The sequence below is a fragment of the Lutra lutra genome, chromosome 6 (assembly GCF_902655055.1).
Source record: "Lutra lutra chromosome 6, mLutLut1.2, whole genome shotgun sequence".
NCBI classification, from domain to species: Eukaryota; Metazoa; Chordata; class Mammalia; order Carnivora; family Mustelidae; genus Lutra; species Lutra lutra.
In genome coordinates, this window is record NC_062283.1 from 144,697,818 (window position 1) to 144,714,292 (window position 16,475).

Sequence of the window (16,475 nt, forward strand, 5' to 3'; positions counted from 1 at the left end):
GTTTTCTCCTTATCTTGGTTATTGAGAGTAATCCTGTAATGAACATGGGAATGCAGATATCTCTTTGATATCCTGTTTTCATTTGTTTTGGATATTTACAAAGAAAGGGGATTGCTGGATCATATGGTAGTTTTTAGGTTTTTTTAGGAACCTCCATATTGTCTTATATAGTGGCCACACCAATTTACATTCCCACCAGCAATGCACAACTGTTCCCTTTCCTCCACACACTTGCCAACCCCTCTTATCTCTCATCTCATCAATGATGATAACCATTCTAATAGATGTGAAAAGATATCTCATTGTGGTTTTGAATTCGATTTGAACTGATGATTAGAGACATTGAGTATGTTTTCATGTACCTGTTAGCCATTTGTATGTCTTCCTTGGAAAAATGCTCATTCTAAAATCAAATTGTTTTGATACTTACTATTAAGTTGTATGTATTCTTATATATTTTAGATATGAATCCCACATCAAATATATGATTTGCAAGTATTTCCTCCTATCCAGTAGCCTACCTTTTAGTTGATGGTTCCTTTACTATGTAGCTTTTTAGTTTAATAATATTCCAATTTTTATGTTACTGCTTCTGTTGCCTTTGGTTTTGCTGTCACATCCAAAAAATCATTGCCAAGACTAATGTCAAGGTACTTATCAGCTGTGTTTCCTTCTAGGATTTTTATGGTTTAAGGTCTTAATGTTCAAGTCTTTCATCTATTTTGAGTTGGTTTTTATGTATGGTATACATAGTTCAGTTCCATTCTGTTGCATGTGGCTATCTGGTTTTCCCAACACCATTCACTAAAGAGACCATCCTTTCCCAACAATACATTCTTGGCTCCTTTTCCATAATTTGACCAAATATGTACCAGTTTATTTCTGGGCTCTCTATACGGTTCTATTGATTTATTGTCCTTTTATGCCAATATCATACTGTTTTGGTTACTGAATCTTTGTAATATAGTTTGAAATTGGGAAATGTGCTGACTTGTGTTTTCTTTCTGAAAATTGCTTTGGCTCTTTGGGGTCTTTTCTGGTTCCACAAAAATTTTAGGATTGTTTCTTCTATTTCTGAGAATAAATGCCATTTGAATTTTGATACACTGAATCTCTAGATTGCTTAGGATAGTATGGACATTTTAACAATATTAGATGTTCCAGCCCATAAACATGGAATACCTTTCCACTTATTTCTATTTCTTTTATCAATGTCTTAGTTTTTGGTGTACAGGTCATTCACCTCCTTTTTAAAATTTAGTCCTAGGTATTTTTTGATGCAGTTGTAAATGGGATTGTTTTCTTAATTTCTTTCTAATAGCTTGTTATTAGTGTAATAGAAACCTAATTTTATATGTTGATTTTGTATCCTGCAACTTTACTGAATTCATTTATTCTAAGTTTTTTGGTGGAGTCCTTTGAGCTCTCTAAATACAATGTAGTCTGCCAGTAGAAACAGTTTTACTTCTTCCTTTACACTTTGAATAACTGTTCTTTTTCTTGCCTAATTGTTCTGGTTAAGCCATCCAATACTATGCTGAATAAAAAGTGGAAAAGAAAAACCATGAGATTATGGGCACTCTTGTTCCTGATTGTAGAGGAAATGCTTTTAGCTCTTCACCTTTTCATGATGTCAGCTGTGGGCTTGTCATATTGAGGTACTTTCCTTCTATACCCACTTTGCTGAGAGTTTTTAACATGAATTAATGTTGAATTTTGTCAAATGCTTTTTCTTCCTTCATTTTGTTAATGTGTATCACAGTGATTGATTTGCTGATGTTGGACCATCTTAAATCCCTAGAATGAATCCCACTTGATCATGGTGTATTATCTTTCTAATGTACTGTTGAATTCAGTTGGCCATTATTTTGCTGAGCATTTTTACATCTATTTCATCAGAGATGTTGAGTCCTTGTCAGGTTTTATTTCAGGGTAACCCTGGGCTCATAAAATGAGTTTCAAAGTATTCCCTCCTCTTCTGCTTTTTGGAAGATTGAGAAGGATTAGTATTAATTCTTCTTTAAATATTTGGTAGAATTCACCAGTGAAATGATCTGGTCTGGGACTTTTCTTTGTTGGATTTTTTGACTACCAATTCAATCTCCTTACTAATAATTGGACTGTGCAGATTTTCTATGTCTTCACAATTCAGTTTGGTAGATTGTATGTGTAGGATTTTATCCATTTCTTCTGGGTTGTACACTTCATTGGCAAATAATTGTTCCTATTCTCTTACGATTCTCAGTATTCGTGTGTTGTTAGTTCTAAGTTTCTTCCTCCTCCTCATCCCTCCTCCTTTTTTTCTTTTAAGTTCCAAAAAGGCTTTATTACTCAGAGGGAAGGGGTTCAGTCTTTCTTGGCTACCACTTTTATCATAAGCTGCCAAGATGTTACTCAGCTCCTCTCTCTTCCCCTTGGCATGGATGTGTGTTCCCACCCTTTTCTTGATGAAACTAGAGGGGTGTGCTTGTCCTCGGAGACCTTGAGCAGCTCCACAGGATGCCACTCATATGTGGTGATGCCACACACTTCTTGGATTTGGTCCACACGAACCCGATGTGCTTGGTGAGCCACCTGCCACAGGAGCTGTGCCTCTGCTTGCTCACATTCATTTGGTGGACCTTGTTGAGGCCTATGGCCATAAGGTAGCATGGAGCCATGGCTGCTGCTCTTCAGTAGCTCCCCTGGAGGAAGGGCCTCCTCTTTCATTTATAATTTTATTTGTCCTCTCCCTTTTGTCTTGGTATGAGTAGCTGAAGTTTTGTCTATTTTGTTTATCTTTTCAAAAAACAGCTCTTAGTTTCCTTGGTCTTTTCTATTATTTATTATTTTATAAAGTAGGTTCCATGGCTAGCGTGGACCCCAGTGTGGGGCTTGAACTCATGACCCTGAGATCAAGACCCAGGCTGATATCAAGAGTCAAACACTTAAACAACTGAGCTACCCAGGTGCCCCTCTATTATCTTTTTTTTTTCCCCTCTATTATCTTTTAAGAATCTATTTCCTTTATTTCCACTCTGATCTTCATTTCTTTCTTTCTGCTAACTTGGGGCATAGTTTGTTTTTTCTAGCTACTTAAGATATAAAGTCAGGTTGTTTGAAATCTTTTTTTCTTAATGTAGGTATTTGTGCTAAAAACTTCCCTCTTAGAACTGCTTTTGGTACATCCCTTAAGTTTTGGTATGCTGTATTTCCATTCTGATTTGTCTGAAGGTATTTTTTATTTTGATTTCTTCTTTCATCCATTGCTCATTCAGTTGCATGTTTAATCTCCACATATTTGTGAACTTTCCAGTTTTCTTCTTTTCATACCATTTGATTTCTAGTTTCATACCATTGAGGTCAGTAAAGATGCTTGATAGATTTGTCTTTTTAATTTTATTGACTTGTTTTGTGGCCTAATGTATGACTTATCCTGGAGAATGTTCTGTGTGCACTTGAGAACAATGTGTATTCTGCTACTGTTGGATGGAAGATTTGTAGTAATCTATTAAGTCCATCTGGTCTAACATGTCATTAAGTCCAATGTTTATTGAGTTCTGTCTGAATGATGTATACATTGTTGAAAAGGAGGGTACTGAAGTCCTTGCTACTTTTATATTGCTGTATATTTTACTCTTCAGGTGTGATAATATGTTTCATATATTTAGGTGCTATGTTGGGTGTGTAAATATTTATGTTATTTTCTCTTGATGAATTAACCTTTTTATCATTATGTAATAACCTTCTCTGTCCCTTATTAGTCTGGCTTTAAGTCTACTGTATAGTAGTATATACATATATATATTTTATCATTATTGTTTTTGTTTTATCATAGCTGGCAAATATTCTTTAAGTCTTAAACTTCCGCACTTAAATTATTGGAATGAAGGATCACTAATGAATATGTTTGTATCAGTCATAATACTCTAAGAACTGTCAATGCCCAAGAGTCAGTGGGAAGTTTTTAATCCAGATTTTTAATCAGATAACCAAGTACATCTACATGTTGAACAGGGGATGTCTGTACTATTTTTTAATAGTAATCCATATATATGCATAAAGTTATAATTTTATTACTAATAATATTGATATATAAACTGCTAAGTATTCAAACATGAATTTTTATTTTCTAAAAAGGACTTAAATTAATGTCATCTAGACAAAAAAATTATGGATGTCATAGTCGCTAATCAATTATCAGCAATTCAAATAAATCCCTTAAAAAAAGAGACAGAACTTATGTTCATGCAGCCGTGTTTAACCATATAGCTAAAAATTTTAAGGTCACATGTCGTGTATAAGATTCCAGGGAGACTGGTCAAAGTTCACATTTACATCAAAAGGTTTTTCTTGAAACAGCCACAATGATAGAAAAGGGAACAATTCTATTTTTATATTTGCACTCAAAAATGGCTAGACACAAAGAATGATTCATTTTCAACAACATATGTGAATCGCTCCTAAAATCACTATATCACATCACATCATTTCCACTAAATAGCTCTATAATTTGTCAAAATCTATTATTCTGTTTGGTTTATATCTGATTAGTAATGAACACAGCCTTTACTCTTCATTAGATTAATTAGCATTTGTGTGTAGTAGTATATTAAGTAGACTTCTAAGTAGACTTAAATACAGCTACCCCTGCTTTCTGGTTTCCATTTGCATGGACTATCTCTTCCCATCTTCTCACTTGCAGTCTGTGTGTGTCCTTAAAGCTGAAGCGAGTTTCTTATAGCTAGCATATAGTTTGTTTTTTTTTTTTAAATCCACTCAGTGACACTTTTCTTTGGATTAGAGAATTCAGTCCATTCAAAGTAACGATTAATGAAATGGCAATACTAAGTCCATGTCTAATTGTTTTCTTTTCTCTTTCTCTTTTGTGTATTTACTCTAAGTTGTTGCATTGAGGTCATTGTGAAGCTTACGTAAAACATATTTATGTCATTTTAAACTAACAACTTTCCAGATGTCTACCTAAGCTGTTTTTACTCTTCCCATTTTGTTCTCAATGTCACAAATTACATATTTTTACCTTGTATATCCAGTAACAAATTGTAGTTATTTTTAGTACTTTTTGTCTTTTAACCTTCATACTAGATTTGTGTTTACCCACCATTACATTAGCATGTTCTGAATTTATATATTTACACTTACCAGTGAGATTTATACTTTTGTATGTTTTCCTGTTACTAATTAGCATCCTGTTACTAATTAGCATCCTTTCATTTCAGCTTGAAGGATTCCCCTGAACATTTCATGTGGGACTGGTCTAGTGGTGATGAACCCCTTCAGTTTTTGCTTGTCCGGAAAACTCTACCGCTTCTTCAATCCTGAAGAACTTTGCCAGGTATTCTTGATTGCCAATTTTTTCTTTCAGCACTTTGACTCTATTATCCCATTTTTCTGGCCTATAAAGTTTCTGCTAAAAAATCTGCCAATAGTATTATGGATTTCTCTTGTACATAACCATTTGTTTTTCTCTTGCTACTCTTAAGATTCTCTGACCTTTAACTTTTGGAAATTTAATTATAATGTGTCTTGGTGTGGATATATTTGGATTCATGTTATTTGGTATTCTCTGGGCTTCCTGGTTGGGGGAGAATTCAGCCATTATTTCTTTGAATAAGCTTTCTGCCCCTTTCTCTTTTCCTTCAAAGAGACCTATAATGCAATGATATCCCCCAAGTCCCTTAAGCTATCTTCATTCTATCTTCACTCTTTTGTCTTTTTGGTTCTCTGACTGGATGAATTCCACTGCCATCTTTAAATCTGCTGATCCTTTCTTTCACACAATCCAGTCTGTCATTGAAACTCTATTGAGTTTTTCAGTTTATTTTCCAGCTTTATGATTTGTTTGGTATTTGCTTATATTTTCTAGGTCTGTGTTGAAATTCTCAATTTGCTCATGCATTATTCTTCTGACTTTGGTGACAATCTCTATTTTGAACTCTATCAGGTCACTTATCTCCATATATAAGGTTTATTTCTCAAGTTTTATCTTCTATAGTCCTCTGTTTACTCATTTTTCTCAACACTCTGTTGATTTCTGTGCATTATGTAAAACAGCCACCTCTCCCAATCTTGACAGAGTGTCTTATTTAGGAGATGAATCTTGTCGTTCAGTCTGCTGAGCTCTTGGTTCTCTCTCAAACCTTTGTGACTATCCAAGCCCCCTTCTTTGTTCTTAGTGTCTGCCACCAGTTGAGGGTCTGCCAAAACCTGTCAGTGTTCCAAAGTGGAGGTGGATTTGTCAGTACCCAGAAGCAGGCTGACTGGAAGCTGGACTTTTAAAGTATGTAAACAGACTTCTTGGAAGATGGGTGTTTCTGCCTGCTATCTCCGTGCTATGCCCTGAATGGCTTGTTTTCTACAGTCCTGAGGGACCTGCAAACACAAGCTCTGCTGGCCACCAGAGCCAGGCAATGGAGGTGTGCATTCCCTGCATAGCAGCCACAAAAGCCAGGGCATAAGACATGCATAAACTTCTTCCACAGAGACACCAGTGACCTGGAATGTACCAGAAGGAGAATGCACTTATGGCTCCCTTCTGCCTCCCCAGTCTCCATGGAGAATCAGTCTCTAGATGTGTGTTAAATTAGAAGCCTAAGCCTCAGGCTGCAGCTTTTAAGATATGCAAATAGGCATCCATTAGCTAGTACTTACTGTTAGTTAACTTAGTGCGGTTAGCTAATGGTTACATTCACTGTATCTACATACTAAAACGAGTGGCTAAGTCACTTGTTAGGTCGGTGCATAATTAAGTGGGGCTGATAGGCTTTAGGGGTGATCTCAGTTTACCTTCAGACACTATACTCCAGTTTCAGCTTTGATGATCCCATTCTACAAATGTCTACCATCTTCAAAAGCTAAAGACACAACCCAGCAATTACACTCTTAGTCTATATCCAAGAGAATGGAAAACATGTCCACTTAAAAAAACTTGTACATAAATGTTTATAGCTCCATTATTCATAATAGCCAAAAAAACGAAAAGAACCTAAATACCCATCAGCTGATGAATGCATCAACAAATGTGGTGTATCTCCACACAACTGACTGACTGGCCATAAACAGGAATGAAGTACTGATACCTGCTACATCAGGCTAAGAAAAAGAAGCCAGACACTAAAAGGCCACGCATTGTATGATTTCATTTATATGAACTGTCCATAACAGGCCAGACCCATAGAGAGAGGAAGTAGATTAGTGTCTGCCAGGAGCTAGGGGAAAGGTGAGGAGTGATTGCTAATAAGTACAGAGTTAATTTTAGGGATGATGAAATGTTCTGAAATTAGATAGTGGGGAGGGTTGTACAACACTGTATATTTAAAAGGGTGAATTTTATGGTATGTGATTTTTAAAATTTTTAAATAAACATATAATGTATTTTTAGCTCCAGGGGTATAGGTCTGTGAATTACCAGGTTTACACATTTCACAGCACTCACCATAGCATAAACCCTCCCCAATGTCCATAACCCCACCACCCTCTCCCGAACCCCCTCCCCCCAGCAACCCTTAGTTTGTTTTGTGAGATTAAGAGTCTCTTATGGTTTGTCTCCCTCCCGCTCCCATCTTGTTTCATTCTTTTCCTACCCCCCAAACCCCCCATGTTGCTTCTCCACTTCCTCATATCAGGGAGATCATATGATAGTCATCTTTCTCCAACTGACTTATTTCGCTAAGCATAATACTCTCTAGTTCCATCCACATCGTCGCAAATGGCAAGATTTCATTTCTTTTGATGGCTGCATAGTATTCCATCATATATATATACCACGTCTTCTTTATCCCTTCATCTGTCGATGGACATATAGGTTCTTTCCATAGTTTGGCTATTGTGGACACTGCATAACACAACATAAACGTAAATAACATAAACATAACATAAACATTCGGGTGCACGTGCCCCTTCAGATCACTATGTTTGTATCTTTAGGGTAAATACCCAGCAGTGCAATTGCTGGGTTATAGGGTAGCTCTAGTTTCAACTCTCTGAGGAACCTCCATGCTGTTTTCCAGAGTGGTTGCACCAGCTTGCATTCCCACCAACAGTGTAGGAGAGTTCCCCTTTTTCTGCATCCTTGCCAGCATCTGTCATTTCCTGACTTGTTAATTTTAGCCATTCTGACTGGTGTGAGGTGGTATCTCATTGTGGTTTTGATTTGTATTTCCCTAATGCCGAGTGATGTGGAGCATTTTTTCATTTGTCTGTTGGCCATCTGGATGTCTTCTTTGCAGAAATGTCTGTTCATGTCCTCTGCCCATTTCTTGATTAGATTATTTGTTCTTTGGTGTTGTTTGCTAAGCTCTTTATAGATTTTGGATACTAGCCCTTTATCTGATATGTTGTTTGCAAATATCTTCTCCCATTCTGTCAGTTGTCTTTTGGTTTTGTTAACTGTTTCCTTTGCTGTGCAAAAGCTTTTGATCTTGATGAAATACCAATAGTTCATTTTTGCCCTTGCTTCCCTTGCCTTTGGCAATGTTCCTAGAAGTTATTGCTGAGGCTGAGGTTGAAGAGGTTGTTGCCTGTGTTCTCCTCAAGGATTTTGATGGAATCCTTTCTCACATTGAGGTCCTTCATCCATTGAGTCTATTTTCATGTGTAGTGTAAGGAAACGGTCCAATTTTTTGTAGTGTAAGGAAACGGTCCTCATTTTTCTGCATGTGGCTGTCCAATTTTCCCGACACCATTTGTTGAAGAGGCTTTTTTCCATTGGACATTGTTTCCTGCTTTGTCGAAGATTAGTTGACCATAGAGTTGAGGGTTATTTCTGGGCTCTCAATTCTGTTCCATTGATCTGTGTGTCTGCTTTTGTGCCAGTGCCATGCTGTCTTGATGATGACAGCTTTGTAATAGAGCTTGAAGTCCGGAATTGTGATGCCACCAACTTTGGCTTTCTTTTTCAATATTCCTTTGGCTATTCGAGGTCTTTTCTGGTTCCATATAAATTTTAGGATTATTTGTTCCATTTCTTTGAAAAAAATGGATGGGATTTTGATAGGGATTGCATTAAATGTGTAGATTGCTTTAGGTAGCATAGACATTTTCACAATATTTGTTCTTCCAATCCAGGAGCATGGAACATTTTTCCATTTCTTTGTGTCTTCCTCAATTTCTTTCATGAGTACTTTATAGTTTTCCAGGTATAGATTCTTTGCCTCTTTGGTTAGGTTTATTCCTAGGTATCTTATGGTTTTGGGTGCAACTATAAATGGGATTGACTCCTTAATTTCTCTTTTTTCTGTCTTGTTGTTGGTGTAAAGAAATGCAACTGATTTCTGTGCATTGATTTTATATCCTGACACTTTATAAGTTCTAGCAGTTTGGGAGTGGAGTCTTGGGTTTTCCACATATAGTATCATATCATCTGCAAAGAGTGAGTTTGACTTCTTCTTTGCCACTTTGGATACCTTTAATTTCTTTTTGTTGTTTGATTGCTGAGGCTAGGACTTCTAGTACTACGTTGAATAGCAGTTGTGATAATGGACATCCCTACCATGTTCCTGACCTTAGCGGAAAAGCTTTCAGTTTTTCTCCATTGAGAATGATATTTGTGGTGGGTTTTTCATAGATGGCTTTGATAATACTGAGGTATGTGCCCTCTATCCCTACACTTTGAAGAGTTTTGATCAGGAAGGGATGCTGTACTTTGTCAAATGCTTTTTCAGCATCTATTAAGAGTATCATATGGTTCTTGTTCTTTCTTTTATTAATATATTGTATCACATTGATTTGCAGATGTTGAACCAACCTTGCAGCCCTGGAATAAATCCCACTTGGTCATGGTGAATAATCCTTTTAATGTGCTGTTGGATCCTATTGGCTAGTATTTTGGTGAGAATTTTCACATCTGTGTTCATCAAGGATATTGGTCTGTAATTCTCTTTTTTGATGGGATCCTGGTATGTGATTTCTTTCTTAACAATGCTGTTATTTAAAAATAAAAAGTCAACATGATTTCCTAGTTTTTTTTTTTTTTTTTAAGATTTTATTTTTAAGCAATCTCTACACCCAATGTGGGGCTAGAACTCACGACCCCGAGATCAAGAGTCACATGCTCTACCAACTGAGCCAGATACATGATTTCCTATTTCTCACATGCTCAAGGTCAACTGATGCAACTTTCAAATGAGCATAAAAGAAAGGTATACATTGTTTAGCTAAAGAGAATCTTGATACTAAGTACTGTTAGTATATATAATAGTTTAGGATAGTTTTATTTCATACTCTGATCAATAATGGATTAGCTACATTATCCTTATCCAGGAAAAATTACAAGTATAGGTAGCTACAGTCTGAAAAGAATTACTATAAGCTATAATTCTTTTAAAAAAGAGAAGCATTTGTTCTCAACAATATGGAAATAAAAACTTATAAGGAACTGACCCATGGATGACAACGGGTCTAACAAAGTTAACATGTGAGACAAGGTTTACATCAGTATATATTTTTTAAAATTTAGAGCACATGGAAACCCAGAACAAAAAGTCTTATATTCTAGTTCAGTCTCCTCTCTAGTCTAGGAACTTTCTGAGTGGTATTTTTATGGAAGGTGATGATTGTTCTCCCTTTAGAAACCATCAGTGTTCCTCCTCATGTGAGCTGGAGACCGTCGCAGATGACAAAAGGCATTTTCTATCCCTAGCAGCTTGTTCCTGTACCAGGGACAACATGGCACAACATAAGCTGGCACACACAGAATTTCTTTTAAATCAAAAGAATCCAGTGAGGCCCTTCAATCTTTGCCACTCTGGGCTTTAGAGTGCAGGAACTGAGAACCATATTCCATTGCCTGCAACATGCTGCAGACCAGGTCGATGCCACAGAGACCATGTTCACATGATTGCACAGAGCTTAAAAAGAGAAACAGAACACCAAGTTTCTTGCAAAATGGAAGAAAGATAACTCAGTTTTCAAGGTCTTTGGCTAAAGTTTCACAGATGAATTGTAAGGTACGCTGGTATAAAAAAGCATCCTTTTTCTTTGGCTTACAGATGTTCAAATGGTCAACGTCCACAGGAATTAGATCTCCAATGCCTAAATCTGAAGAAAACAAAAATGTCAACAAAATCTAAGTAAAAATCTAGATCCCCCCCCCCTTGTACTAAGGGACTTTAAAAAGATACAGGAAGGGGCACCTGGGTGGCTCAGTGGGTTAAAGCCTCTGCCTTTGGCTCAGGTCATGATCCCAGGGTCTTGGGATCGAGCCCCACATCGAGCTCTCTGCTCAGCAAGAAGCCTGCTTCCCCCCTCTCTCTGCCTGCCTCTCTGCCTACTTGTGATCTATGTCTGTCAAATAAATAAAATTAAAAAAAAAAAAAAGATACAGGAACTGGAGGTTTGATCATAGCAAAGCTACATGTGACTAATCACATGAGAATGGGTTCTCAGTAGGTACAATTTTAAGCTTTCATAAACTCTTCGTATGTGTTTTGGCCTACTTCCTAATTGATTAGTGAACAGAACCTGAGCAGCAGCAGCATCAAAATCTTTATTCCAATGCATGATACTACTGAATTATTCCATACTTCTTTTAACCACCTCTTTTTCTAGAGTTTATGTTATTAAGCTCCCCTGTCCTGATGACAGGAATGGGAATATCTCACACAGGATCCATTCTTCACCCTGCCAGGTGGAAGGTGATCTAGTGCTTGAGAGCTGTAGCTGAGTTTCTGATGTTTCAGCCTAACAAAGTGCACCTAGATGCAAGTGACAAGAGGTCCCGGTGAGGACTGCAGGGTAAGGAACGAAGGTGGTGGTTAGGAAGGAAGACAAACCTCCTCGTGATCCCAAAGAAAAGGCAGACAGAATTTTGACAAGGCTCTAAAGCTACAAACAGTTGATCCACAGTATTACTTTTACTTTTGCTTCAAGCTTCCACAAAGTCCTTTTTTAAGTTCTTCAACTACTTAAGTTCTTACCATACCAAAGTTCTTACTTTTTTAAGTTCTTCAACTACTTAAGTTCTTACCATACAGCACATTTACTTGGTAAAGCCTCTTTAGGTTCTACTATGGAGTATTACGTCTTTCATTTTCTTCAGATATATACAATGGAGTTAGGCCAAAACTTCTCTTACAGGTTGAAGAACCATCTGGCAGGCTCTCCAGCTTCCTGTCCCTGAGAGCTCTCAGGAGGGCCAAGTGCCACTAAGCACTGAACTCTGCCTCAGAATTCACCAGGTTAGCCAGTTGAGAGAAAAGCATTTCAAGGAGGGAAATGTGTGGGTTATCTACTACATACTGAGTAATAAGGAGTCAGTAAAGTGAATTAAGATTCGGGCCCTACCTTAAAAAGCCTGTAATACATTATAATACACCACAGTAATAGGTATTGACCAGTTCCTCCAACCCCAGGGCTATAAAAGAAATTGGTGCTTAAATATTCCCCATCTAAGATTCCACTGGAAAAAAGTGATGTTAAAAAAAATCTTTCTTTTATTAAAGCTTCCACACCTTTAGCTGCACTATATGCAGCTTTAAAAAATCAAAGATCAGTCTATTAAATGCCCCTTTTGCTGTAGCCGATAGAAGGACTTTGAATTCTTACTACAACAGAGCTCACTGGGGCAGCCAATTAACCTCTGCCAGCTAAAGGAAGGGAGGGAGGAGTAATGCCACGGTTGTATGTCGGCAAAGAAACTGTAATCTATAGCTGAAAGGAACAGACTCTAGATCTTCACATAACTGTCTCCTAAAACTGAGAACCTGAATATACAAATGGGTTGTTTATGATTAACTATAGGTACCACCAACCAGCATCTAATAGCAAACAAACGTCAAATGAAGGAATACCTGCTGACTCCACGGGTACCACGTGCAGTTTAATCATGCTACCGATGTAAGTTGGCAGTGTTTCGACAAAATTCAGCACCTGGAAATTCTTGTCTTTAGCAAATTCCAGAAAGTCATCTTGTAGTGTTTTAAGTGCAGGAGAATCTGTAGAATTACAGGAAACAAGACTGTGACAAATTCTATTTAGCCAATTCATAATAAAATGTACTAAAGAGAAAATTAGGGTTCTAGTTCAAAATAGTAACTTATTTTCTCTCCTTCCTAAGAAGTTGTTAAGATGAGTGAACAGTTAAAGTCACACCAGAAATGATAGAGGCCAGCAGGCCGAGGGAGAGGCCCCACATGTTACTGGCTATGTGGGACCTGGGTCCCTCAGGGTGTTGGCCGGCACCTTCACCCTAAAGCACAGCCTCCCATTGACAAGACCTGTCTATAATCAGAGGGCCTGGTCCCCCATCCTCAACTAGAAAAAGGCAACCGAGACATACCAGACCTTAGAGGATAGCTTATAACCCAAGAGAGACAGACCCAGTGAGTAAACAAAACACCTGCGCACGGAAGACACAGAACCCAGTAAAGAAACAGAAAGGAACTTTAAGAAGAAACTCCAGTTAATATTGTTAAAATGATTCAAAAGAATCAGAGAAGAAGAAAGAGATTCTGGGAAATAAAACTTGACTGCAAAAAAATAAAGTTCAATAGAAGGTTTAGAAGATAAAGTAACTCTCCATAAAGCAGAAGAAAGAGAAAATACGAACAAAAAGACAACTAGCATATTAAAGGCTCAGCCCTGGCCTCCAAATTGATTAACAGGTGTTCCAGAAACAGAGAAAATGTTTATTAATCAAAATAAGTAATAATTAAGATTTTCAGGATATTAAGTTTGTTTATATTTTACCAGTTGATTTTCCAAACTCATGGAAAAAAAGCAGTTCATTGGCAATTTGGAATAATCCTTAAAACATTATATAACTTAAAAGTTTAAGTATTTAAGATAGCATTAAAATTGTTATATATGAGCAAATAATGGCTTAAGGAAAGGTATAAAAGAAAAATCAAGCCCAAACTAAAAATTTTCCATGATAATCTAAACACAATTTATACACAAATAATAAAATGGGATAATATAGCCAAGTTAGAAACCGTCTTCTTTTTCTCCTTCTCTGTATAACTGATATTAATACAATCCCAATTCCCCTTCATGACAGAATACAAATATTACCCTTGCTGAGCTCTTTGACTTCCAAAGAGGGAAAGAGAAGATAGCGAATATTAACAGAGTATTCAGCCAGATGGGATCCATGATGAGGGACGCTATAAAAAATTATTCCTCTGGTATTGTTTATAACAGTACTCATTTCTGGCTTCTTGGAGGCTTCCAACAGCATCTTTTTGACAAGAAGACCTAGCCGCACAAAGAAAATGTGTAAGGTGTTTTTCGTCCCTCCATTATTCTAAAACAAGAGGGGGTAGGGAGCAAATAATAAGAAAGATGTTTTCTTTAAAGTTTAAATAATTCTCTAGAGTCCAACAGACAGGCCTTAAAATACTAGCACTTGGTAATACTGCTGATCTAGAATCCAGTGGAGCCTTGAACAGCATGGTTTGAATGGTACAGGTGCACTTACACACATGGATTTTGTACAGTACTATTATCTGATGATTTTCTTTATTGTAAGAATACATACACAAAACATGTTAATTGAGATCAGTAAAGCTTCTGACCAACAGTAGGCTATTAGTAGCTAAATTGGGGGCAAGTCAAAAGTTATATGCAGATTTCTGACTGCACAGGGTAGTCAGTACCCCTAATCCCCATGCTGTCTCAGGGCCAACTGTATATAATACAAGCCTACAAACAGGTAAGATTCTAGAAAGGCAGATCTTATATTAAAGAATACTCTATCCCACAGAAGGAGCATGCAGCATTGCTATGTTGCATGTCTGTCAATGAAGTAAATATGCAGCACCATGTCTCCCCAGCCTGCCTCCAGTGGCCCACGAATGACCACACCAATAGACAGTACTAAGATTAAAAAAAGACAGTCCCATAAAGTTTATCCACCAGGGAAAACAAAGTTTCTGTAGGCAAACGCACGTAGGAAGGCCCCATCTCTTGGGCCTGAAGTTGATAATACAACCCAGAGGTCACTTCCATGGTAACCATGGATCTCTGTGGGCACAAAGGGCTACATCTATCTCCCTCCCTCTCGCAACTAAAAGCCTTAACTCTGTAGTCTGCAGTCCTGAGCGTTTCATCAGATGAACTAGGCCTGGGGCTGTACCAAGGCAGATGGTGACAACTCCCATGAGCAATGGGCTGGGGAGTGGGCCGAGAAGAACAGACGACAGTTAGCAAGCACACACCAGGACCCAAAGAGCAGACATCTACCATCGCACCGCCTCCTCAGCAAGCTTGGGGCTGTGGGCTCTGCGATGCTTGGGGATGCAGGGAGGAAAGGGGAGCGCAGGGACCAGCCAGGAATGCTGAGGGACAGGCACAAGTCAGGCTCATACAACCCACAGAAAGCTTCTGATGTTTACTGATTATCACTACGTGAAAGCATGACGTTGCCAACCACATGTTCCTTTGATATGGTTTGTTACTAGAGGTCCCCTTGTGGAAAAACAATTAGGATGGAAGGAAAGTATAATTTAAAAACTCTTAGCTATAGCCAAAAGCATTAATTTAGAGGGAAAGGGGGCCAGTATTAAGTGAACCAGGCAGCTCTGGTAACAGGTGAGCCCCACTAGCTGATGATAACCTCCCAGTGCTGGCTTCACAAAAATGCAACATACTCACCTCCCATGCTGTGTGATACCCAAATGACTGGCCTGTCCCCAACGCCAGCAGCTCTGAGCTTCCTTAGAAGTTCGTTGCTCCTGAATGCAATGGACTTTCTGAACAAAATGAAAACAGCAGGCATTTTATGAAGCTATTGATTCTGTACCCCCCCGCCACCGCCAAATTTTACTATCCAAGTTTTTAAGGCAAGAACTTTTATTGGGCCAATACTACACACCACATTTGAGGGTCAGGAGTCCACTACTCTGTTTGATTTCTACAACTGCTCATTCCCCACTTCTAACGAAGTCACAGTGGTATGACTGGGAATACGTAGGCCCAGAACAAGCCACTCACTCCCTAAACAAGCAGGGTGAGAGCACCTATTACGCATCTGGCAATTTTTACAAGTTGGATCTCACACCAGCTGCCCCCACCACCGAGGATGTGTGTCCTTGTTATGATGCGGCCTGAAGATAATGCCGTGTTGTCTGCTGTGAGCTCACCGACTTAGTTCTACTTGTATTATGATGCAGAAATTAAGTTTTCATCATTTTGGTTTATTTGGAAATTCCAGAAAGCTATGAATCTTTGAGTCAGAAAATTCAAAGTAATTTTCAGGCTAAGGGAACTTTGAAACTACCAGAGTTGATAGTTTTGAACTGTTTATCTATAAAATCCTTTCCTTGCAATAAAGATTTGTCAGAGCTCCTCTTGGTGCAATGGGGAAAGACCCCGGGGCTTTGGCCCACTGGCCCTGAGAACACTGCCTCGGCACCTACAAGGAGGCTGCTCAGAGGCGACGCTCAGCTTATTAACACTGATTCAGACCAACACTCTCAGTCTACAGACCAAGCTTCCCAGCAAGTTAAAGACTGAAGACCGCACAGTGGGTCAAAGGG

General features: G+C 38.1%; 1 protein-coding gene and 1 pseudogene across 8 annotated transcripts in view; both read right to left on the bottom strand.

The window, feature by feature from the left end:
• Positions 1-1,883: 1,883 nt before the first annotated feature.
• On the bottom strand, positions 1,884-2,815 carry LOC125103081 (60S ribosomal protein L36-like; annotated as a pseudogene).
• A 7,165-nt stretch (positions 2,816-9,980) lies between these two features.
• The window catches only part of SERAC1 (serine active site containing 1), a 58,751-nt gene continuing 52,256 nt past the window's right edge, over positions 9,981-16,475 (bottom strand). For all 8 annotated transcript variants that reach the window (XM_047733922.1, XM_047733925.1, XM_047733924.1 and 5 more), the window contains 4 exons: positions 15,592-15,689; positions 14,011-14,193; positions 12,789-12,932; positions 9,981-11,037 (listed from right to left, as the gene is read on the bottom strand). In XM_047733922.1, the coding sequence (XP_047589878.1) occupies positions 10,901-11,037; positions 12,789-12,932; positions 14,011-14,193; positions 15,592-15,689 (562 nt within the window). In that variant the 3' untranslated portion in view covers positions 9,981-10,900. The remainder of the gene's footprint in view (positions 11,038-12,788; positions 12,933-14,010; positions 14,194-15,591; positions 15,690-16,475) is intronic.